Genomic DNA, 26616 nt, shown 5'->3' with positions numbered 1-26616 from the left:
ACCTTTGAAAAAATTATGGGAGCGTGGCAAGGCCAAATGGAAGCACTACAAATTGAAAGTGCTTGTCCAGATAGGCAAATCTCAGATATTTGTGATGATCCCTGTGAATTGGAACGTGCAGGTACGCGTCCTTCAGGTCTATGGTCGTCATGAATTGACCCTCTTGATTTAGAGGGAGAATGGAGTGGACAGTCTCCATCTTGAAGGACGGCACTCTGAGGAATCTGTTTAGTAACTTTAGATCTAGAATGGGCCTGAAAGTTCCCTCTTTTTTGGGAACCACAAACAGGTTGGAGTAGAACCCTAGGCCCTGTTCCTGTTTAGGGACTGGAACTATCACTCCCAAGAAGGAAATATCCTGTACACATTTCAAGAACGCCTCTCTTTTTATCTGGTCTACAGATAATCTTGAGAGGTGGAACATGCCCCTGGGAAACTATGTCCACTAACTTGTACCCCTGGGAAACTATGTCCACTGCCTACAGGTCTGGAACATCTCGTTCCCAAGCTTGTGAGAACTGAGAGAGTCTGCCCCCCACTTGATCCGATCTCGGATCGGGGGCAAACCCTTCATGCTGACTTCTTGGACCGGGCTTCCAAGAAGGCTTGGATTGTTCCTGCTTGGTAGAGGAAGGGAAAGACTTACCTCTGAAGTTACGAAAGGAACGAAAATTGACGTCTGACGTCCCTTTAATTTGTTCTTCTTGTCTTGAGGCAGAAAGGATCCTTTACCACCCGTGATATTGGAAATAATTTTTGCCAAGCCGCCCGAACAAGGTCTTTCCCTTGTAAGGGATTGCCAAAAGCTTAGCTTTGGAAGAAACGTCTGCAGACCAAGATTTAAGCCATAACGCTCTACGCACTAAAATTGCAAAGTCAGATATTTTGGCCCCCAACTTAATGACCTGCAAAGAAGTGTCAGTGATAAAGGAATTGGCTAACTTGGGAGCCTTTATCCTATCCTGAATCTCCTCCAAAGGAGTTTCAGCTTGGAGGGACTCTGACAAAGCGTCAAACCAATATGCTGCCGCACTGGTTACTGTAGCAATACACACAGCCGGTTGCCCCTGATGAGTATACATCTTCTTTAAAAAGGCATCTAGCTTTTTATCCATAGGATCCTTAAAAGAGCAACTATCCTCAATAGGAATAGTAGTTCTCTTGGCTAGAGTGGAAATCGCCCCTTCCACCTTTGGAACCATCTGCCACAACTCCTTGATGGATTCGGCCACCGGGAACATTTTCCTATAGACAGGGGTGGGGGGAAAAAGGTATTCCTGGCCTCTCCCATTCCCGAGTAATAATCTCTGTGGCACGGTGTGGTACTGGAAACACCTCCCTTGGAGAGGGAACATCAAAGTATCTATTTAATTTACTAGACTTTTTAGGGTTGACAAAGATAGGCATATCGGAGTCGTCCAAAGTAGCTAAAACCTCCTTAAACAAAACACAGAGGTGTTCAAGCTTGAATCTGAAGGAAACTACTTCAGCATCAAAAGAAGGAATTACACTATCCGAATCTGAGATTTCACTCTCAAAGGCTACTGAACAGGATCTGATACCTTATCGGATTCTATCATTTTAAATACAGGCTTCTAAGCAGCATGCCCCCTTTCCCTATCTTGGCTATTGTAATTTATAAATAAAGTTGCACGGTGAAGTCATCACGTCATTGCGCGTGACATCACAGCACGTAACGGGAAGCCCGGCGATGCCTGTCACTATACAGGCCTGATCGCCAGGGTGGGAGTTGATGGGAGCCCCCAGATTGCTCTCAAGGTAGGTGAGTGTTAGCGTTGTTTGCACTTAAGGGGTTAATTTCTATTCTTTAAAAACATTACTGTCTCTTTAAGGATATTCGATAATAAAAGCGACAGTCTATGGCTTCAAATCCCTTATGGCAATAAATACTGTTAACATGTGATTTGAGAACCCGTTAACTAGTGTTTATATATATATATATATATATATATATATATATATATATATATATATATATAAATGGTAATAACCTCCTGAGCACTCTCTACACCTCAGTGCTAAGCTGAGGTGCCTACCTGCTCCTCCTGACCCGGAAAGACCATCTTGAATCTTCCGATCTGCAGGAGAACCGGAGCGACACATCAGAGAGGCTGAAATAGGGGCTGAAATAGGCTGTGAGACTTATCCTCTGTAAACGGCACCAAAGGAGAAACCAAGAGCTATGAGGAGACACGCCTCCTTAGTGACATCACACCAAGTAAGCCGAAAAACGGCTTGCATTTTAACAAATAAATATTAAAATTCCCTTCTCTAGTATTTCCTACCGCCACACAGTACCCTGCATCCTGCCTGAAAAATCCTGACCTTCAGGAATATATGTCCCCAATATGGTGCAGCTATATACTGTAGTGCCAAAAGTGATTCTATTAGAAATAAAATGTCACTTACCTGCACCCCTGACTGTCCAGCAGGAGGTCAGCTCACTGGTATCAGAGGAAGCCGCTCCTCACAGAGACCTGTGGATAGAAGAAGGAACAGAGTAAGCCTACTCTGGCATTATGTGTAAGGGCAGCAATCTGTCAGGAAAACGCAGTAAGGCTCACCCCACAAGTTCCTAACTGCTTGAAAGCTACCACAGCCCTACTGAAGAGACTAACGTGGAATACAGCTAAACCCAGCTTGACAGGGAAGATCAGAGCAAACCTGCTCAGACTTCCAAAATAAAAAAAATCTTGACAGAAGTTTTTACACAGACACCTAAACTTTACCACCTCTCCTTGCACTGACGGCAAAGAGAATGACTGAGGGTTGTTGGAAGGGAAGTGATACTTCACAGCTTTGCTGTGGTACTCTTTGCCTCCTCCTGCTGGCCAGGAGTGATATTCCCAAAAGTAATTGCTGATTCTGTGTAATTTTTTTAAGTCCTGAAGCAAACTATTATTATAATTAGTATAGCACAGAACTACATGAAAAAGTCCACAATGTTTGCCATAACTAAATGGCAGGATGTTTGCCATAACTAAACGGTAATTATTTTACAAAGGAACATTCTTTAAAAATTTTAATGAATGAAACTGCCAATGTTTTTAAGATTCATTTTATATACTGTGTTTTAAAGTGCCAGACATTACAATCACTTAAAGTCCAAAACTAGTACTATTGATTGCACTTGATCTAATTTAACTTATAATAGCACTAATATTGTTGCACTCCTCTTGTAATCTGGACCTTTATTGGCAAACCTTCTTTTAATAGTAATACATCAGTACTGTATAAAATAATAGGAACACCACATTCCTAAATATGTGTGGAGGACTCTCCTTACCTCAAGTGAGATGATTTTTCTATAACTTAGCTCTCTCAGTAAAGCCAAAGTGTCCAATGTATCAATGATGTAGATGAGATCATTTTTGAAGTAATCTAAAAAAATCCTTAGCTGGTACATTGAAAACTGAGACAGATGTAAGCGGAAAGTGTCCAAGTTCGCTAAAAAATGGAGACAAAAGTTTAGAAATGCAGATAAACTAAGTGATGAAAACTTAGGTGATGTCAATTTAATAAAGCTTTAGGTTTAAATAAATTTTGCAATTTACATGCATTACTTATGCTGCTTCTAAGTAGTTAAAAATGAGGAATATACTTGCAGCTCTTTCCCAACATATAGAGACGATCGTCCTACACACTAAGTAGATATGCAGCGTCACCCGCAAAAGCCGGCGACGCCAAATTTTGCGCGGGTTTGGTATCCTATATACGGCGTAACCTAGAAGTTACTCTCGTATATTTCTGCCTTCGGCTGTAGTTTTTTGGCCCATAGACAGGTATACCAAACCCGCGCAGTTTGGTATCCAATATACAGCGTAAGGACTTACGTGGAGAAAATGGAGAAATCTTACTCCATTTTCACCTCGCCACAAATTGCAGGCATAGTAAGCCTTACGCTGAGTGTTGGAGCCCCGTAACTCCCTAAACTACCTGCAAAATAAAACCTAACACCTAACGCATACGCAATGTCTATCTACCTGTCAACCGCAATCCCCCGCCACAATCCCTAATAGTGTTTAAGCCCTAAACCGCCGCTCCCGTACCCCGCCGCCAGCTACATTAAATGTCTAACCCCATAATGTGATCCCCCTACACTGCCGCCACCTATATTAAAATTATTACCCCCTAATGTGAGCCCCGTACCCCGCCGCCACCTATTTTAATTACATTACCCCCTAATGTGAGCCCCCTACCCCGCTGCCACCTATTTAAACTACATTACCCCCTAATGTGAGCCCCCTACCCCGCCGCCACCTATTTAAACTACATTACCCCCTAATGTGAGCCCCTACTCCGCCGCCACCTATATTAAAATGATAACCCCCTAATGTGAGCCCCTACACCGCCGCCACCTACATTAAAATGATTAACCCCTAATCTAATCCCTCTACACCGCCGCCACCTATATTAAAATGATTAACCCCTAATCTAATCCCCCTACACTGCCGCCACCTATATTAAAATGATTAACACCTAATCTAATCCCCCTACACCACTGTCACCTATATTAAAATGATTAACCACTAAACCTATGTCTAACCCTAACACCCCCTAACGTAATTATTATTCAAATAAATCTAAATAATATTAATAATATTAACTAAATTATTCCTATTTAAATCTAAATACTTACCTATAAAAACAGAATTTATGCTTACCTGATAAATTTCTTTCTCTTATGATGTATCGAGTCCACGGATTCATCCATAATTATGGGATATTCTCCTTCCCTACAGGAAGTGCAGAGAGAGAACCCACAGCAGAGCTGTCCATATAGCTCCTCCCTTAGCTCCACCCCGCAGTCATTCGACCGAAGGCTAGGAAGAAAAAGGAGAAACTATAGGGTGCAGTGGTGACTGAAGTTTTTTAAATAAAAATATACTACCGGTCTTAAATAGACAGGGCGGGCCGTGGACTCGATACATCACAAGAGAAAGAAATTTATCAGGTAAGCATGAATTCTGTTTTCTCTTTTAAGATGTATCGAGTCCACAGATTCATCCATACTTATGGGATTACCTATACCAAAGCTTTAGGACACGGATGAAGGGAGGGACAAGACAGGTACCTTAAACAGAAGGCACCACTGCTTGTAGAACCTTTCTCCCAAAAATAGCCTCCGAAGAAGCAAAAGTATCAAATTTGTAAAATTTGGAAAAAGTATGAAGAGAAGACCAAGTCGTCGCCTTACAAATCTGTTCAACAGAAGCCTCATTTTTAAAAGCCCATGTGGAAGCCACTGCTCTAGTAGAATGAGCAGTAATTCTTTCCGGAGGCTGCTGGTCAGCAGTCTCATAAGCCAAACGGATTAAGCTTTTCAGCCAAAAGGAAAGAGAGGTAGCCGTAGCCTTTTGACCTCTCCGTTTACCAGAATAAACAACAAACAATGAAGATGTTTGACGGAAATCTTTAGTTGCTTGTAAGTAGAACTTTAAAGCACGAACCACATCAAGATTGTGCAACAGACGTTCCTTCTTTGATGAAGGATTAGGACACAGAGAAGGAACAACAATCTCCTGATTGATATTCCTATTAGAAACAACCTTAGGAAGAAACCCAGGTTTGGTACGCAAAACCACCTTATCTGCATGGAAAACTAGGTAAGGTGAGTCACACTGTAAAGCAGATAACTCAGAAACTCTTCGAGCCGAAGAGATAGCTACTAACAACAAAACTTTCCAAGATAGAAGCTTAATATCTATGGAATGCATAGGTTCAAACGGAACGCCTTGAAGAATTTTAAGAACCAAGTTTAGGCTCCATGGCGGAGCAACAGGTTTAAATACAGGCTTGATCCTGACCAAGGCCTGACTAAATGCTTGAACGACTGGAACATCTGCCAGACGTTTGTGTAAAAGAATAGATAAAGCAGATATTTGTCCCTTTAAGGAACTAGCTGATAATCCCTTCTAAAATCCTTCTTGGAGAAAGGACAAAATTCTAGGAATCCTAATCTTACTCCATGAGTAACCCTTGGATTCACACCAACAAAGATATTTTGCGCCAAATCTTATAATAGATTTTCCTGGTAACAGGCTTTCTAGCCTGAATCAGGGTATCAATGACCGACTCAGAGAAACCACGTTTTGATAGAATCAGGCGTTCAATCTCCAAGCAGTCAGATGCAGAGAAATTAGATTTGGATGCTTGAACGGACCTTGGATTAGAAGGTCCTGCCTCATTGGCAGAGTCCACGGTGGAACAGATCACATGTCCACCAGGTCTGCATACCAAGTCCTGCGTGGCTAGAGCATCTATCAGTACCGCCTGGGGATCCCGGGACCTGGACCCATAACGAGGAAGTTTGGCATTCTGACGGGACGCCATCAGATCCAATTCTGGTGTGCCCCATAGCTGAGTCAGCTGGGCAAATACCTCCGGATGGAGCTCCCACTCCCCCGGATGAAAAGTCTGACGACTTAGGAAATCCACCTCCAAGTTCTCTACCCCTGGGATATGGATTGCTGAGAGATGGCAAGAGTGATCCTCCGCCCATCGGATAATTTTGGTTACCTCCATCATCACTAGAGAACTCCGTGTTCCACCTTGATAATTGATATAGGCTACAGTCGTGATGTTGTCCGACTGAAATTTGATGAATCTGGCCGCAGCTAGCTAAGGCCATGCCTGAAGCGCATTGAATATCGCTCTCAGTTCTAGAATGTTTATCGGGAGGAGAGATTCCTCCCGAGACCATAAGCCCTGTGCTTTCAGGGATTTCCAGACTGCACCCCACCCACTATGAGCCACTCTGGCCTGTGGAAACACATTCCCTGAGACAGGTGGTCCTGAGACAACCACCAGAGAAGAGAATATCTGGTCTCTTGGTCCAGATGCAGTTGAGGAGATAAATCTGCATAATCCCCATTCCACTGTTTGAGCATGCATAGTTGCAGTGGTCTGAGGTGTAGGCGGGCATAAGGAACTATGTCCATTGCCGCTACCATGAGTCCGATTACCTCCATACACTGAGCCACTGATGGCCGAGGAATGGAATGAAGAGCTCGGCAAGTGATTAAAAGTTTTGATTTTATGACCTCCGTCAGAAATATTTTCATTTCTACCGAGTCTATCAGAGTCCCTAGGAAGGAAACTCTTGTGAGAGGGACGAGAGAACTCTTTTTTATGTTCACCTTCCACCTGTGAGATCTCAGAAAAGCCAACACGATGTCCGTGTGAGACTTGGCTAGCTGGAAAGTCGACGCCTGAATTAAGATGCCGTCTAGATAAGGCGCCACTGCTATACCCCGCAGTCTTAGAACCGCCAAAAGGGACCCTAGCACCTTCGTGAAAATTCTGGGAGCCGTGGCCAACCCGAAGGGAAGGGCCACAAACTGGTAATGCCTGTCCAGAAAGGTGAATCTGAGGAATTGATGATGATCTCTGTGAATAGGAATGTGTAGATACGCATCCTTTAAGTCCAAACAGTCTCCATCTTGAAAGATGGTACTCTGAGGAATTTGTTTAGAATTTTGAGATCCAAGATTGGTCTGAAAGTTCCCTCTTTTTTTGGGAACCACAAACAGGTTGGAGTAAAAACCTAGCCCTTGTTCCGCTCTTGGAACTGGGCGGATCCCTCCCATGGTATGTAGGTCTTCTACACAGCGTAAGAACGCCTCTCTCTTTGTCTGGTTTGCAGACAATTGAGAAATGTGAAATCTCCCCCTTGGGGGGGAGTCTTTGAAGTCCAGAAGATATCCTTGGGACACAATTTCTAAAGCCAAGGAATCGTGAACATCTCTTGCCCAAGCCTGAGCAAAGAGAGAGAGTCTGCCCCCTACTAGATCCTGTCCCGGATCGGGGGCTACCCCTTCATGCTGTCTTAGAGGCAGCAGCAGGCTTCTTGGCCTGTTTACCTTTGTTCCAAGACTGGTTAGGTCTCCAGACTGACTTGGATTGGACAAAATTCCCCTCTTGCTTTGCTGCAGGGGAAGCTGAAGCGGGACCACCCTTGAAGTTCCGAAAGTAACGAATATTATTTTGTTTGGTCCTCATCCTTTATCCTGAGGGAGGGCATAGCCTTTCCCTCCAGTGATGTCTGAAATAATTTCTTTCAGTGCAGGCCCGAATAGGGTCTTTCCTTTGAAAGGGATGTTCAACAATTTAGATTTTGATGACACATCAGCAGACCAGGACTTAAGCCATAACGCCCTGCGTGCTAAAATGGCAAAACCTGAATTCTTTGCCGCTAATTTAGATTTGGAAAGCGGCATCTGTAATGAAAGAATTAGCCAACTTAAGGGCCTTAATTCTATCCATAGTATCTTCTAATGGAGTCTCCAACTGGAGAGCCTCTTCTAGAGCCTCAAACCAGAAAGCAGCTGCAGTAGTTACATGAACAATGCATGCAATAGGTTGGAGAAGAAAACCTTGATGAACAAAAATTTTCTTTAGGAGACCCTCTACTTTTTTATCCATAGGATCTTTGAAAGCACAACTGTCTTTGATAGGTATAGTTGTACGCTTAGCAAGAGTAGAAATAGCTCCCTCCACCTTAGGAACAGTCTGCCACGAGTCCTGTATGGTGTCAGATATGGGAAACATTTTCTTAAAAACAGGAGGGGGAGCGAACGGAGTACCTGGTCTATCCCACTCCTTGGTAACAATAGTCACAATCCTCTTAGGGACTGGAAAAACATCAGTGTAAACAGGAACCTCTAAGTATCTGTCCATTTTACACAATTTCTCTGGGACCACTATAGGGTCACAATCGTCTAGAGTAGCTAATACCTCCTTGAGCAATAAGCGGAGGTGTTCAAGCTTAAATTTAAAGGCCGTCATATCAGAATCTGAAATCTCTCCCTCAGATAACAAATCCCTTACCCCTACTTCAGAACATTGTGAGGGTATATCGGATACGGCTACTAAAGCGTCAGACTGCTCAGCATTTGTTCTTAACCCAGAGCTGTCACGCTTTCCTTGTAAACCAGGCAGTTTAGAGAAAACCTCTGTGCGGGTTTTATTCATAACTGTGGCCATGTCTTGTAAAGTAAATGAATTAGACGAACTAGAGGTACTTGGCGTCACTTGTGCGGGTGTTACTGGTTGTGACATTGGGGAGAGCTAGACGCTAAACCCTCATTTCCTTCTAACTGAGAATCATCTATTGCAATATTTTTAAGTGCTAAAATATGCTCTTTATAATTTATAGACATATCAGTGCAAGTGGGACACATTCTAAGAGGGGGTTCCACAATGGCTTCTAAACACATAGAACAAGGATTTTCCTTGGTGTCAGACATGTTAAACAGGCTAGTAATGAAACAAACAAGCTTGGAAAACACTTTAATCAAAGAAAATAACACTTTAAACAAAAACGGTACTGTGCCTTTAAGAGAAAAAAATCTGCACAAACTCTGCAAAACAGTGTAAAAAAGCAGAAAACAAAACAAAATGTATACAGTAGCATCATAAAGCCTTAGTAACTTTGCACCACTATGCAAATAAACAATTAACCCCTTAATGTAAAAACCGGATTGAAAAAACTTCAAAACCGGTAAAATAACGTTCAGCACCTTGCCACAGCTCTGCTGTGGCGCCTACCTGCCCTTTAGGAACTATTTGTGGGGGGAAAAACCTCTTTACAGCCCTCAAATACAGCAGGAATCTCTGGAGAAGTAGCTGGATGCTTCTGAGGTAAATAAACTGTGCAACTGAAAATAGGCCCCTCCCACCTCACTCGATGTTATGGGGCCTAAAAAACACCACAAAGTGTTTCTTAAACTAGCCATGTGGGTTAATAACCCTTAAACAAGCCACAAAGACCCCATAAAGTCCCTCAAAAAACATTTTATTTGTAATTAAACCAAAACGTTTTTTCCTATTAGTGTCACCAGTTTCTATGAGCCCTTTATGCAAGCTTGGATTCCTCTTTTACTGAATACAGCTTACCTTTCCCTCATGGGGATATTGCCAGCCTTTTCTAGAAATAACAGAATTTATGTTTACCTGATAAATTTCTTTCTCCAACGGTGTGTCCGGTCCACGGCGTCATCCTTACTTGTGGGGATATTCTCTTCCCCAACAGGAAATGGCAAAGAGCCCAGCAAAGCTGGTCACATGATCCCTCCTAGGCTCCGCCTACCCCAGTCATTCGACCGACGTTAAGGAGGAATATTTGCATAGGAGAAACCATATGGTACCGTGGTGACTGTAGTTAAAGAAAATAAATTATCAGACCTGATTAAAAAACCAGGGCGGGCCGTGGACCGGACACACCGTTGGAGAAAGAAATTTATCAGGTAAACATAAATTCTGTTTTCTCCAACATAGGTGTGTCCGGTCCACGGCGTCATCCTTACTTGTGGGAACCAATACCAAAGCTTTAGGACACGGATGAAGGGAGGGAGCAAATCAGGTCACCTAAATGGAAGGCACCACGGCTTGCAAAACCTTTCTCCCAAAAATAGCCTCAGAAGAAGCAAAAGTATCAAACTTGTAAAATTTGGTAAAAGTGTGCAGTGAAGACCAAGTCGCTGCCCTACATATCTGATCAACAGAAGCCTCGTTCTTGAAGGCCCATGTGGAAGCCACAGCCCTAGTGGAATGAGCTGTGATTCTTTCGGGAGGCTGCCGTCCGGCAGTCTCGTAAGCCAATCTGATGATGCTTTTAATCCAAAAAGAGAGAGAGGTAGAAGTTGCTTTTTGACCTCTCCTTTTACCTGAATAAACAACAAACAAGGAAGATGTTTGTCTAAAATCCTTTGTAGCATCTAAATAGAATTTTAGAGCGCGAACAACATCCAAATTGTGCAACAAACGTTCCTTCTTTGAAACTGGTTTCGGACACAGAGAAGGTACGATAATCTCCTGGTTAATGTTTTTGTTAGAAACAACTTTTGGAAGAAAACCAGGTTTAGTACGTAAAACCACCTTATCTGCATGGAACACCAGATAAGGAGGAGAACACTGCAGAGCAGATAGTTCTGAGACTCTTCTAGCAGAAGAAATCGCAACTAAAAACAAAACTTTCCAAGATAATAACTTAATATCAACGGAATGTAAGGGTTCAAACGGAACCCCCTGAAGAACTGAAAGAACTAAATTGAGACTCCAAGGAGGAGTCAAAGGTTTGTAAACAGGCTTGATTCTAACCAGAGCCTGAACAAAGGCTTGAACATCTGGCACAGCTGCCAGCTTTTTGTGAAGTAATACCGACAAGGCAGAAATCTGTCCCTTCAGGGAACTTGCAGATAATCCTTTTTCCAATCCTTCTTGAAGGAAGGATAGAATCCTAGGAATCTTAACCTTGTCCCAAGGGAATCCTTTAGATTCACACCAACAGATATATTTTTTCCAAATTTTGTGGGAAATCTTTCTAGTTACAGGCTTTCTGGCCTGAACAAGAGTATTGATAACAGAATCTGAGAATCCTCGCTTCGATAAAATCAAGCGTTCAATCTCCAAGCAGTCAGCTGGAGTGAAACCAGATTCGGATGTTCGAACGGACCCTGAACAAGAAGGTCTCGTCTCAAAGGTAGCTTCCAAGGTGGAGCCGATGACATATTCACCAGATCTGCATACCAAGTCCTGCGTGGCCACGCAGGAGCTATCAAGATCACCGACGCCCTCTCCTGATTGATCCTGGCTACCAGCCTGGGGATGAGAGGAAATGGCGGGAACACATAAGCTAGTTTGAAGGTCCAAGGTGCTACTAGTGCATCCACTAGAGCCGCCTTGGGATCCCTGGATCTGGCCCCGTAGCAAGGAACTTTGAAGTTCTGACGAGAGGCCATCAGATCCATGTCTGGAATGCCCCACAGGTGAGTGACTTGGGCAAAGATTTCCGGATGGAGTTCCCACTCCCCCGGATGCAATGTCTGACGACTCAGAAAATCCGCTTCCCAATTTTCCACTCCTGGGATGTGGATAGCAGACAGGTGGCAGGAGTGAGACTCCGCCCATAGAATGATTTTGGTCACTTCTTCCATCGCTAGGGAACTCCTTGTTCCCCCCTGATGGTTGATGTACGCAACAGTTGTCATGTTGTCTGATTGAAACCGTATGAACTTGGTCCTCGCTAGCCGAGGCCAGGCCTTGAGAGCATTGAATATCGCTCTCAGTTCCAGAATATTTATCGGTAGAAGAGATTCTTCCCGAGACCAAAGACCCTGAGCTTTCAGGGATCCCCAGACCGCGCCCCAGCCCATCAGACTGGCGTCGGTCGTGACAATGACCCACTCTGGTCTGCGGAACGTCATCCCTTGAGACAGATTGTCCAGGGACAGCCACCAACGGAGTGAGTCTCTGGTCCTCTGATTTACTTGTATCTTCGGAGACAAGTCTGTATAGTCCCCATTCCACTGACTGAGCATGCACAGTTGTAATGGTCTTAGATGAATGCGCGCAAAAGGAACTATGTCCATCGCCGCTACCATCAACCCGATCACTTCCATGCACTGAGCTATGGAAGGAAGAGGAACGGAATGAAGTATCCGACAAGAGTCTAGAAGTTTTGTTTTTCTGGCCTCTGTTAGAAAGATCCTCATTTCTAAGGAGTCTATAATTGTTCCCAAGAAGGGAACCCTTGTTGACGGGGATAGAGAACTCTTTTCCACGTTCACTTTCCAGCCGTGAGATCTGAGAAAGGCCAGGACAATGTCCGTGTGAGCCTTTGCTTGAGGAAGGGACGACGCTTGAATCAGAATGTCGTCCAGGTAAGGTACTACTGCAATGCCCCTTGGTCTTAGCACCGCTAGAAGGGACCCTAGTACCTTTGTGAAAATCCTTGGAGCAGTGGCTAATCCGAAAGGAAGCGCCACGAACTGGTAATGTTTGTCCAGGAATGCAAACCTTAGGAACCGATGATGTTCCTTGTGGATAGGAATATGTAGATACGCATCCTTTAAATCCACCGTGGTCATGAATTGACCCTCCTGGATGGAAGGAAGAATAGTTCGAATGGTTTCCATCTTTCAAGATGGAACCTTGAGAAACTTGTTTAAGATCTTGAGATCTAAGATTGGTCTGAACGTTCCCTCTTTTTTGGGAACTATGAACAGATTGGAGTAGAACCCCATCCCTTGTTCTCTTATTGGAACAGGATGAATCACTCCCATTTTTAACAGGTCTTCTACACAATGTAAGAACGCCTGTCTTTTTATGTGGTCTGAAGACAACTGAGACCTGTGGAACCTCCCCCTTGGGGGAAGTCCCTTGAATTCCAGGAGATAACCCTGGGAGACTATTTCTAGCGCCCAAGGATCCAGAACATCTCTTGCCCAAGCCTGAGCGAAGAGAGAGAGTCTGCCCCCCACCAGATCCGGTCCCGGATCGGGGGCCAATATTTCATGCTGTCTTGGTAGCAGTGGCAGGCTTCTTGGCCTGCTTTCCCTTGTTCCAGCCTTGCATTGGTCTCCAAGCTGGCTTGGCTTGAGAAGTATTACCCTCTTGCTTAGAGGACGTAGCACTTTGGGCTGGTCCGTTTTTACGAAAGGGACGAAAATTAGGTCTATTTTTCGCCTTGAAAGGCCGATCCTGAGGAAGGGCGTGGCCCTTACCCCCAGTGATATCCGAGATAATCTCTTTCAAGTCAGGGCCAAACAGCGTTTTCCCCTTGAAAGGAATGTTTAGTAGCTTGTTCTTGGAAGACGCATCAGCCGACCAAGATTTCAACCAAAGCGCTCTGCGCGCCACAATAGCAAACCCAGAATTCTTAGCCGCTAACCTAGCCAATTGCAAAGTGGCGTCTAGGGTGAAAGAATTAGCCAATTTGAGAGCATTGATTCTGTCCATAATCTCCTCATAAGGAGGAGAATCACTATCGAGCGCCTTTATCAGCTCATCAAACCAGAAACATGCGGCTGTAGTGACAGGGATAATGCATGAAATTGGTTGTAGAAGGTAACCCTGCTGAACAAACATCTTTTTAAGCAAACCTTCTAATTTTTTATCCATAGGATCTTTGAAAGCACAACTATCCTCTATGGGTATAGTGGTGCGTTTGTTTAAAGTAGAAACCGCTCCCTCGACCTTGGGGACTGTCTGCCATAAGTCCTTTCTGGGGTCGACCATAGGAAACAATTTTTTAAATATGGGGGGAGGGACGAAAGGAATACCGGGCCTTTCCCATTCTTTATTAACAATGTCCGCCACCCGCTTGGGTATAGGAAAAGCTTCTGGGAGCTCCGGCACCTCTAGGAACTTGTCCATTTTACATAGTTTCTCTGGGATGACCAACTTTTCACAATCATCCAGAGTGGATAATACCTCCTTAAGCAGAATGCGGAGATGTTCCAACTTAAATTTAAATGCAATTACAACAGGTTCAGCCTGTTGAGAAATGTTCCCTGAATCAGTAATTTCTCCCTCAGACAAAACCTCCCTGGCCCCCTCAGATTGGGTTAGGGGCCCTTCAGAGATATTAATATCAGCGTCGTCATGCTCTTCAGTAACTAAAACAGAGCAGCCACGCTTACGCTGACAAGGGTTCATTTTGGCTAAAATGTTTTTGACAGAATTATCCATTACAGCCGTTAATTGTTGCATAGTAAGGAGTATTGGCGCGCTAGATGTACTAGGGGCCTCCTGAGTGGGCAAGACTCGTGTAGACGAAGGAGGGAATGATGCAGTACCATGCTTACTCCCCTCACTTGAGGAATCATCTTGGGCATCATTGTCATTATCACATAAATCACATTTATTTAAATGAACAGGAATTCTGGCTTCCCCACATTCAGAACACAGTCTATCTGGTAGTTCAGACATGTTAAACAGGCATAAACTTGATAATAAAGTACAAAAAACGTTTTAAAATAAAACCGTTACTGTCACTTTAAATTTTAAACTGAACACACTTTATTACTGCAATTGCGAAAAAACATGAAGGAATTGTACAAAATTCACCAAATTTTCACCACAGTGTCTTAAAGCCTTAAAAGTATTGCACACCAAATTTGGAAGCTTTAACTCTTAAAATAACGGAACCGGAGCCGTTTTAACACTTTAACCCCTTTACAGTCCCTGGTATCTGCTTTGCTGAGACCCAACCAAACCCAAAGGGGAATACGATACCAAATGACGCCTTCAGAAAGCCTTTTCTAAGTATCAGAGCTCCTCTCACATGCGACTGCATGCCATGCCTCTCAAAAACAAGTGCGCCACACCGGCGCGAAAATGAGGCTCTGCTTATGCTTTGGGAAAGCCCCAGAGAAATAAGGTGTCTAATACAGTGCCTGCCGATATTATAATATCAATATACCCAGATAAAATGATTCCTCAAGGCTAAATATGTTTTAAAAATGAATCGATTTAGCCCAGAAAAGTCTACAATCATTAATAAGCCCTTATGAAGCCCTTATTTACCATCGTAATAAACATGGCTTACCGGATCCCATAGGGAAAAAAGACAGCTTCCAGCATTACATCGTCTTGTTAGAATGTGTCATACCTCAAGCAGCAAGAGACTGCACACTGTTCCCCCAACTGAAGTTAATTGCTCTCAACAGTCCTGTGTGGAACAGCCATGGATTTTAGTTACGGTGCTAAAATCATTTTCCTCATACAAACAGAAATCTTCATCTCTTTTCTGTTTCTGAGTAAATAGTACATACCAGCACTATTTTAAAATAACAAACTCTTGATTGAATAATAAAAACTACAGTTAAACACTAAAAAACTCTAAGCCATCTCCGTGGAGATGTTGCCTGTACAACGGCAAAGAGAATGACTGGGGTAGGCGGAGCCTAGGAGGGATCATGTGACCAGCTTTGCTGGGCTCTTTGCCATTTCCTGTTGGGGAAGAGAATATCCCCACAAGTAAGGATGACGCCGTGGACCGGACACACCTATGTTGGAGAAAACACAGTCTGTCTAGAAAAAAATAGACTGAACATACCTTAATGCAGTTTAGCCTGCAAACTGTTCCCCCAACTGAAGTTTTCCTGTACTCTTCAGCCCTTGTGAGAAAAGCAGTGGATCTTAGTTACAAAATGCTAAGATCATCATTCTCCTTGCAGAAATCTTCATCCCTTTTCTGCCAGAGAGTAAATAGTACACACGGTACCATTTAAAATAACAAACTTTTGCTTGAGAAAATAAAAACTAACATTTTTGTCACCACACTCCCTTTGCCCTTCCTAGCAGTTACGCAGGCAGAGAGAATGACTGGGGGGTGGAGCTAAGGGAGGAGCTATATGGACAGCTCTGCTGTGGGTTCTCTCTCTGCCACTTAACTTTAATTCTATTGGCTGATTTGAATAGCCAATAGAATAAGAGCTATGGTAATTCTATTGGCTATTCTAATCAGCCAATAGAATTACAGTAGCTCTTATTCTATTGGCTATTCAAAATCAGCCAATAGAATTAAAGTAGCTTTCATCCAATTGGCTGATTTGAATATGAAGGCTCAAATCAGCCAATAGGAATTCAAGGGACGCCATATTTAATCGCGTACCTTGAATTCCTATTCAGTGTACGGCGGCGATCGTATGAAGAGGATCCTCCACGCTCTATGGCTCTGGTCTTCAGTTCCAGTGTCGCCGATCTTCAGTTCCTGCATCGCCGGTCTTCAGTTCCAGAGAGGACGGTCTTAAGCTCTGCGGTCATCGGTCTTCCAACTCCTCCGCTCCGCGCCGGCTGGTTCCTGGAAGAAGAAGAGGTCGCCGCCTGGAAGAAGACTTCTCCAGGCCCTTCTCCGCCGGTCTTCAGGACGGGTAAGGACCACTTGGGGTTTTTTTTATTTTGGGGGGCTTTGTTATTTTATTAGGGGGCTTAGATTAGGTGTAATTAGTTTAAAATTCTTGTAATCTTTTTTTATTTTTTGTAATTTAGTGTTTGTTTTTTGTAATTTAGTTTAGTGTATTTAATTATATTTTAGTTTAGATAATTGTAGTTTATTTAATTAATTTATTGATAGTGTAGGTGTATTTGTAACTTAGGTTAGGATTTATATTACAGTTAATTTGGTAATTATTTTAACTAGGTAGCTATTAAATAGTTATTAACTATTTAATAGCTATTGTACCTAGTTAAAATAAATACAGAGTTACCTGTAAAATAAATATAAACCCTAAAATAGCTACAATGTAAGTATTAATTATATTGTAGCTATCTTAGGGTTTATTTTATAGGTAAATATTTAGATTTAAATAGGAATAATTTAGTTAATATTATTAATATTATTTAGATTTATTTTAATAATAATTACGTTAGGGGGTGTTAGGGTTAGACTTAGGTTTAGTGGTTAATTATTTTAATATAGGTGGCGGCGGTGTAGGGGGATTAGATTAGGGGTTAATCATTTTAATATAGGTGGCGGCAGTGTAGGGGGATTAGATTAGGGGTTAATCATTTTAATATAGGTGGCGGCGGTGTAGGGGGATTAGATTAGGGGTTAATCATTTTAATATAGGTGGCGGCGGTGTAGGGGGATTAGATTAGGGGTTAATCATTTTAATATAGGTGGCGGCGGTGTAGGGGGATTAGATTAGGGGTTACTCATTATAATATAGGTGGCGGCGGTGTAGGGGGATTACATTAGGGGTTAATCATTTTAATATAGGTGGCGGTGGTGTAGGGGGATTAGATTAGGGGTTTATCATTTTAATATAGGTGGCAGCGGTGTAGGGGGATTAGATTAGGGGTTAATCATTTTAATATAGGTGGTGGCGGTGTAGGGGGATTAGATTAGGGGTTAATCATTTTAATATAGGTGGCGGCGGTGTAGGGGTATTAGATTAGGGGTTAATCATTTTAATGTAGGTGGTAGCGGGGTAGGGGCTCACATTAGGGGTTATCATTTTAATATCGGTGGCGGCGGGGTAGGGGCTATCATTAGGGGGTAATGTAGTTTAAATAGGTGGCGGCAGGGTAGGGGCTCACATTAGGGGGTAATATATATAATATAGGTGGCGGCGGTGTAGGGGGCTCACATTAGGGGGTGATACAGTTAATATAGGTGGTGGCGGGGTCCGGGAGCGGCGGTTTAGGGGTTAATATATTTATTGTTAGGAGAAGGGGGATTGCGGATAGAGGGGTATACGTGTCGGGCTATGTTTGGGAGGCGTGTTAGATAGTAACGGGAGATTTAATATTTCAGTCAGTTTTTGTAGGCGGCAGTTTCTAAAGTGCCGTAAGTCACTGGCGACTCCAGAAATTTGTACTTACGCAGATTTCTGGACATCGCTATTTTGTCAGACTTACGGCACTTTAGCAATTGCCGGCGCCATATATGTGATAGCTCGCTCTGCGAGCTGAAACTATAGGCGGCGCAGGTTTCCACGCTTGCGCCAAAACCTGCGCCGTATATCGGATCGCGCCCCTAGTGTTTACAGACAGCCCTCCTGCTGGAGTGATCTGTGTATGGAATGTGCTTTGTGCAAAATGACAGTGAGAAACAATGCCGATATACAGGGAGTGCAGAATTATTAGGCAAGTTGTATTTTTGAGGATTAATTTTATTATTGAACAACAACCATGTTCTCAATGAACCCAAAAAACTCATTTATATCAAAGCTGAATAGTTTTGGAAGTAGTTTTTAGTTTGTTTTTAGTTTTAGCTATTTTAGGGGGATATCTGTGTGTGCAGGTGACTATTACTGTGCATAATTATTAGGCAACCTAACAAAAAACAAATATATACCCATTTCAATTATTTATTTTTACCAGTGAAACCAATATAACATCTCAACATTCACAAATATACATTTCTGACATTCAAAAACAAAACAAAAACAAATCAGTGACCAATATAGCCACCTTTCTTTGCAAGGACACTCAAAAGCCTGCCATCCATGGATTCTGTCAGTGTTTTGATCTGTTCACCATCAACATTGCGTGCAGCAGCAACCACAGCGTCCCAGACACTGTTCAGAGAGGTGTACTGTTTTCCCTCCTTGTAAATCTCACATTTGATGATGGACCACAGGTTCTCAATAGGGTTCAGATCAGGTGAACAAGGAGGCCATGTCATTAGATTTTCTTCTTTTATACCCTTTCTTGTCAGCCACGCTGTGGAGTACTTGGACGCGTGTGATGGAGCATTGTCCTGCATGAAAAACAGAATTTATGTTTACCTGATAAATTACTTTCTCCAACGGTGTGTCCGGTCCACGGCGTCATCCTTACTTGTGGGATATTCTCTTCCCCAACAGGAAATGGCAAAGAGCCCAGCAAAGCTGGTCACATGATCCCTCCTAGGCTCCGCCTACCCCAGTCATTCGACCGACGTTAAGGAGGAATATTTGCATAGGAGAAACCATATGATACCGTGGTGACTGTAGTTAAAGAAAATAAATTATCAGACCTGATTAAAAAACCAGGGCGGGCCGTGGACCGGACACACCGTTGGAGAAAGTAATTTATCAGGTAAACATAAATTCTGTTTTCTCCAACATAGGTGTGTCCGGTCCACGGCGTCATCCTTACTTGTGGGAACCAATACCAAAGCTTTAGGACACGGATGAAGGGAGGGAGCAAATCAGGTCACCTAAATGGAAGGCACCACGGCTTGCAAAACCTTTCTCCCAAAAACAGCCTCAGAAGAAGCAAAAGTATCAAACTTGTAAAATTTGGTAAAAGTGTGCAGTGAAGACCAAGTCGCTGCCTTACATATCTGATCAACAGAAGCCTCGTTCTTGAAGGCCCATGTGGAAGCCACAGCCCTAGTGGAATGAGCTGTGATTCTTTCAGGAGGCTGCCGTCCGGCAGTCTCGTAAGCCAATCTGATGATGCTTTTAATCCAAAAAGAGAGAGAGGTAGAAGTTGCTTTTTGACCTCTCCTTTTACCAGAATAAACAACAAACAAGGAAGATGTTTGTCTAAAATCCTTTGTAGCATCTAAATAGAATTTTAGAGCGCGAACAACATCCAAATTGTGCAACAAACGTTCCTTCTTCGAAACTGGTTTCGGACACAAAGAAGGCACGACTATCTCCTGGTTAATGTTTTTGTTAGAAACAACTTTTGGAAGAAAACCAGGTTTAGTACGTAAAACCACCTTATCTGCATGGAACACCAGATAAGGAGGAGAACACTGCAGAGCAGATAATTCTGAAACTCTTCTAGCAGAAGAAATTGCAACCAAAAACAAAACTTTCCAAGATAATAACTTAATATCAACGGAATGTAAGGGTTCAAACGGAACCCCCTGAAGAACTGAAAGAACTAAGTTGAGACTCCAAGGAGGAGTCAAAGGTTTGTAAACAGGCTTGATTCTAACCAGAGCCTGAACAAAGGCTTGAACATCTGGCACAGCTGCCAGCTTTTTGTGAAGTAACACAGACAAGGCAGAAATCTGTCCCTTCAAGGAACTTGCAGATAATCCTTTCTCCAATCCTTCTTGGAGAAAGGATAGAATCTTAGGAATCTTTACCTTGTCCCAGGGGAATCCTTTAGATTCACACCAACAGATATATTTTTTCCATATTTTGTGGTAAATTTTTCTAGTTACAGGCTTTCTGGCCTGAACAAGAGTATCAATAACAGAATCTGAGAACCCTCGTTTTGATAAAATCAAGCGTTCAATCTCCAAGCAGTCAGCTGGAGTGAGACCAGATTCGGATGTTCGAACGGACCTTGAACAAGAAGGTCTCGTCTCAAAGGTAGCTTCCATGGTGGAGCCGATGACATATTCACCAGATCTGCATACCAAGTCCTGCGTGGCCACGCAGGAGCTATCAAGATCACCGACGCCCTCTCCTGATGGATCCTGGCTACCAGCCTGGGGATGAGAGGAAACGGCGGGAATACATAAGCTAGTTTGAAGGTCCAAGGTGCTACTAGTGCATCTACTAGAGTCGCCTTGGGATCCCTGGATCTGGACCCGTAGCAAGGAACCTTGAAGTTCTGACGAGAGGCCATCAGATCCATGTCTGGAATGCCCCACAGTTGAGTGATTTGGGCAAAGATTTCCGGATGGAGTTCCCACTCCCCCGGATGCAATGTCTGACGACTCAGAAAATCCGCTTCCCAATTTTCCACTCCTGGGATGTGGATTGCAGACAGGTGGCAGGAGCGAGTCTCCGCCCATTGAATGATTTTGGTCACTTCTTCCATCGCCAGGGAACTCCTTGTTCCCCCCTGATGGTTGATGTACGCAACAGTCGTCATGTTGTCTGATTGAAACCGTATGAACTTGGCCTTCGCTAGCTGAGGCCAAGCCTTGAGAGCATTGAATATCGCTCTCAGTTCCAGAATATTTATCGGTAGAAGAGATTCTTCCCGAGACCAAAGACCCTGAGCTTTCAGGGATCCCCAGACCGCGCCCCAGCCCATCAGACTGGCGTCGGTCGTGACAATGACCCACTCTGGTCTGCGGAAGGTCATCCCTTGTGACAGGTTGTCCAGGGACAGCCACCAACGGAGTGAGTCTCTGGACCTCTGATTTACTTGTATCTTCGGAGACAAGTCTGTATAGTCCCCATTCCACTGACTGAGCATGCACAGTTGTAATGGTCTTAGATGAATGCGCGCAAAAGGAACTATGTCCATTGCCGCTACCATCAAACCTATTACTTCCATGCACTGCGCTATGGAAGGAAGAGGAACGGAATGAAGTGTCCGACAAGAGTTTAGAAGTTTTGTTTTTCTGGCCTCTGTCAGAAAAATCCTCATTTCTAAGGAGTCTATTATTGTTCCCAAGAAGGGAACCCTTGTCGACGGAGATAGAGAACTCTTTTCCACGTTCACTTTCCATCCGTGAGATCTGAGAAAGGCCAGGACTATGTCCGTGTGAGCCTTTGCTTGAGGAAGGGACGACGCTTGAATCAGAATGTCGTCCAAGTAAGGTACTACTGCAATGCCCCTTGGTCTTAGCACCGCTAGAAGGGACCCTAGTACCTTTGTGAAAATCCTTGGAGCAGTGGCTAATCCGAAAGGAAGCGCCACGAACTGGTAATGCTTGTCCAGGAATGCGAACCTTAGGAACCGATGATGTTCCTTGTGGATAGGAATATGTAGATACGCATCCTTTAAATCCACCGTGGTCATGAATTGACCTTCCTGGATGGAAGGAAGAATTGTTCGAATGGTTTCCATCTTGAACGATGGAACCTTGAGAAACTTGTTTAAGATCTTGAGATCTAAGATTGGTCTGAACGTTCCCTCTTTTTTGGGAACTATGAACAGATTGGAGTAGAACCCCATCCCTTGTTCTCCTAATGGAACAGGATGAATCACTCCCATTTTTAGCAGGTCTTCTACACAATGTAAGAATGCCTGTCTTTTTATGTGGTCTGAAGACAATTGAGACCTGTGGAACCTCCCCCTTGGGGGAAGCCCCTTGAATTCCAGAAGATAACCTTGGGAGACTATTTCTAGTGCCCAAGGATCCAGAACATCTCTTGCCCAAGCCTGAGCGAAGAGAGAGAGTCTGCCCCCCACCAGATCCGGTCCCGGATCGGGGGCCAACATTTCATGCTGTCTTGGTAGCAGTGGCAGGTTTCTTGGCCTGCTTTCCCTTGTTCCAGCCTTGCATTGGTCTCCAGGCTGGCTTGGCTTGAGGAGTATTACCCTCTTGCTTAGAGGACGTAGCACTTGGGGCTGGTCCGTTTCTACGAAAGGGACGAAAATTAGGTTTATTTTTGGCCTTGAAAGACCAATCCTGAGGAAGGGCGTGGCCCTTACCCCCAGTGATATCAGAGATAATCTCTTTCAAGTCAGGGCCAAACAGCGTTTTCCCCTTGAAAGGAATGTTAAGTAGTTTGTTCTTGGAAGACGCATCCGCTGACCAAGATTTCAACCAAAGCGCTCTGCGCGCCACAATAGCAAACCCAGAATTTTTCGCCGCTAACCTAGCCAATTGCAAAGTGGCGTCTAGGGTGAAAGAATTAGCCAATTTGAGAGCACGGATTCTGTCCATAATCTCCTCATAAGGAGGAGAATCACTATCGATCGCCTTAACTAGTTCATCGAACCAGAAACACGCGGCTGTAGTGACAGGGACAATGCATGAAATTGGTTGTAGAAGGTAACCTTGCTGAACAAACATCTTTTTAAGCAAACCTTCTAATTTTTTATCCATAGGATCTTTGAAAGCACAACTATCTTCTATGGGTATAGTGGTGCGTTTGTTTAAAGTAGAAACCGCTCCCTCGACCTTGGGGACTGTCTGCCATAAGTCCTTTCTGGGGTCGACCAAAGGAAACAATTTTTTAAATATGGGGGGAGGGACGAAAGGTATACCGGGCCTTTCCCATTCTTTATTTACAATGTCCGCCACCTGCTTGGGTATAGGAAAAGCTTCTGGGAGCCCCGGGACCTCTAGGAACTTGTCCATTTTACATAGTTTCTCTGGGATGATCAAATTCTCACAATCATCCAGAGTGGATAATACCTCCTTAAGCAGAGCGCGGAGATGTTCCAACTTAAATTTAAATGTAATCACATCGGGTTCAGCTTGTTGAGAAATTTTCCCTGAATCTGAAATTTCTCCCTCAGACAAAACCTCCCTGGCCCCCTCAGACTGGTGTAGGGGCATTTCAGAACCATTATCATCAGCGTCCTCATGCTCTTCAGTATCTAAAACAGAGCAGTCGCGCTTACGCTGATAAGTGGGCATTTTGGCTAAAATGTTTTTGATAGAATTATCCATTACAGCCGTTAATTGTTGCATAGTAAGGAGTATTGGCGCGCTAGATGTACTAGGGGCCTCCTGAGTGGGCAAGACTCGTGTAGACGAAGGAGGGAATGATGCAGTACCATGCTTACTCCCCTCACTTGAGGAATCATCTTGGGCATCATTTTCAGTGTCACATAAATCACATTTATTTAAATGAGAAGGAACCCTGGCTTCCCCACATTCAGAACACAGTCTATCTGGTAGTTCAGACATGTTAAACAGGCATAAACTTGATAACAAAGTACAAAAAACGTTTTAAAATAAAACCGTTACTGTCACTTTAAATTTTAAACTGAACACACTTTATTACTGCAATTGCGAAAAAGTATGAAGGAATTGTTCAGAATTCACCAAAATTTCACCACAGTGTCTTAAAGCCTTAAAAGTATTGCACACCAAATTTGGAAGCTTTAACCCTTAAAATAACGGAACCGGAGCCGTTTTTAACTTTAACCCCTTTACAGTCCCTGGTATCTGCTTTGCTGAGACCCAACCAAGCCCAAAGGGGAATACGATACCAAATGATGCCTTCAGAAAGTCTTTTCTATGTATCAGAGCTCCTCACACATGCGACTGCATGTCATGCCTCTCAAAAACAAGTGCGCAATACCGGCGCGAAAATGAGGCTCTGCCTATGATTAGGGAAAGCCCCTAAAGAATAAGGTGTCTAAAACAGTGCCTGCCGATATTATTTTACCAAAATACCCAGATTAAATGATTCCTCAAGGCTAAATATGTGTAATATATGAATCGATTTAGCCCAGAAAAAGTCTACAGTCTTAATAAGCCCTTGTGAAGCCCTTATTTACTTTCTGAATAAACATGGCTTACCGGATCCCATAGGGAAAATGACAGCTTCCAGCATTACATCGTCTTGTTAGAATGTGTCATACCTCAAGCAGCAAAAGACTGCTCACTGTTCCCCCAACTGAAGTTAATTCCTCTCAACAGTCCTGTGTGGAACAGCCATGGATTTTAGTAACGGTTGCTAAAATCATTTTCCTCTTACAAACAGAAATCTTCATCTCTTTTCTGTTTCAGAGTAAATAGTACATACCAGCACTATTTTAAAATAACAAACTCTTGATTGAATAATAAAAACTACAGTTAAACACTAAAAAACTCTAAGCCATCTCCGTGGAGATGTTGCCTGTACAACGGCAAAGAGAATGACTGGGGTAGGCGGAGCCTAGGAGGGATCATGTGACCAGCTTTGCTGGGCTCTTTGCCATTTCCTGTTGGGGAAGAGAATATCCCACAAGTAAGGATGACGCCGTGGACCGGACACACCTATGTTGGAGAAATCATGTTTTTCTTGAAGGATGCAGACTTCTTCCTGTACCACTGCTTGAAGAAGGTGTCTTCCAGAAACTGGCAGTAGGACTGAGTTGAGCTTGACTCCATCCTCCCGAAAAGGCCCCACAAGCTCATCTTTGATGATACCAGTCCAAACCAGTACTCCACCTCCACCTTGCTGGCGTCTGAGTCGGACTGGAGCTCTCTGCCCTTTACCAATCCAGCCACGGGCCCATCCATCTGGCCCATCAAGACTCACTCTCATTTCATCAGTCCATAAAACCTTAGAAAAATCAGTCTTGAGATATTTCTTGGCCCAGTCTTGACGTTTCAGCTTGTGTGTCTTGTTCAGTGGTGGTCGTCTTTCAGCCTTTCTTACCTTGGCCATGTCTCTGAGTATTGCACACCTTGTGCTTTTGGGCACTCCAGTGATGTTGCAGCTCTGAAATATGGCCAAACTGGTGGCAAGTGGCATCTTGGCAGCTGCACGCTTGACTTTTCTCAGTTCATGGGCAGTTATTTTGCGCCTTGGTTTTTCCACACACTTCTTGCGACCCTGTTGACTATTTTGAATGAAATGCTTGATTGTTCGATGATCACGCTTCAGAAGCTTTGCAATTTTAAGAGTGCTGCATCCCTCTGCAAGATATCTCACTATTTTTGACTTTTCTGAGCCTGTAAAGTCCTTCTTTTGACCCATTTTGCCAAAGGAAAGGAAGTTGCCTAATAATTATGCACACCTGATATAGGGTGTTGATGTCATTAGACCACACCCCTTCTCATTACAGAGATGCACATCACCTAATTTGCTTAATTGGTAGTAGGCTTTCGAGCCTATACAGCTTGGAGTAAGACAACATGCATAAAGAGGATGATGTGGTCAAAATACTAATTTGCCTAATAATTCTGCACTCCCTGTACACAGAAGCAGCTAATCTCAGCATCTTATTTTCCCTTCTGTCCATTTTAACTCTGCAGGAATTCCACTTCCCTTCCCCCTCCCTAATTTTGGGATGTTTTTTTTAAGGGGTATTAGAATAGGATTATTTTATTGTTTTCGGTAATTTTTTTTTTTTTTTTAATTTTAGAGTTTTTTATTTTTTTAATTTTAGGGGGGTTTAGTACTATAAGTTTTTTTTGTTTGTTGTTTTAAATAATGGTATTAATTTTTTTGTATGCTTTACTGAATTAAAGGCCATTATTGCATAATACTTTTAAAAACAGGGGTACTTTAATTCATCATTTCAATGATGCTTTGTTTATAAAAGACTTACCTTTGCGTTATTGTAAACATAACGCCGATCCTCCGCCCACATCTTCTGCTTCATTAGCAAATCAATGACGAAACCGGCTTCTTCCAATCGTTGTGTTGCCCTATGAGCTAGACACCAAAGGGGGCACACAACGATTGGAGGAAGCTGGATTCGTCATCGATCTGCTAATAAAGCAGCAGGTGTAGGTGGATGATCAGCATTATGTTTACCATAACGCAAAGGTATTTTAAAAAATAAGCATCATTGTAAACTTTACACTCATAATAACACTATCTAATAAAAAGTATTAAAAAAAAAATTGCATTAAAAAGTTATAAGGTCTCAAAGATATGAGATCTCAGGTATTAGAAGGAAAAAAAGTAGGCAAAGGGCTTTAACATTGAGATACATACATATACTGTACATGTCTAAAGATGTTTATGTATGTATAAATATATATATACTAGTACTAAAGCCCGTGTA

General features: G+C 43.2%; 1 protein-coding gene across 1 annotated transcript in view; it reads right to left on the bottom strand.

The window, feature by feature from the left end:
- Positions 1–26616, bottom strand: part of LOC128651783 (NACHT, LRR and PYD domains-containing protein 3) — a 607406-nt gene that overhangs the window by 350353 nt on the left and 230437 nt on the right. Inside the window, exon 3 of the mRNA XM_053704772.1 lies at positions 3308–3468. Coding sequence (XP_053560747.1) covers positions 3308–3468 — 161 coding nt within the window. The remainder of the gene's footprint in view (positions 1–3307; positions 3469–26616) is intronic.

Source organism: Bombina bombina, chromosome 1 (genome assembly GCF_027579735.1).
Source record: "Bombina bombina isolate aBomBom1 chromosome 1, aBomBom1.pri, whole genome shotgun sequence".
Lineage (NCBI taxonomy): Eukaryota > Metazoa > Chordata > Amphibia > Anura > Bombinatoridae > Bombina > Bombina bombina.
The sequence above is the reverse complement of the archived record's forward strand: the minus strand, read 5'-3'. Positions and strand labels throughout refer to the sequence as shown.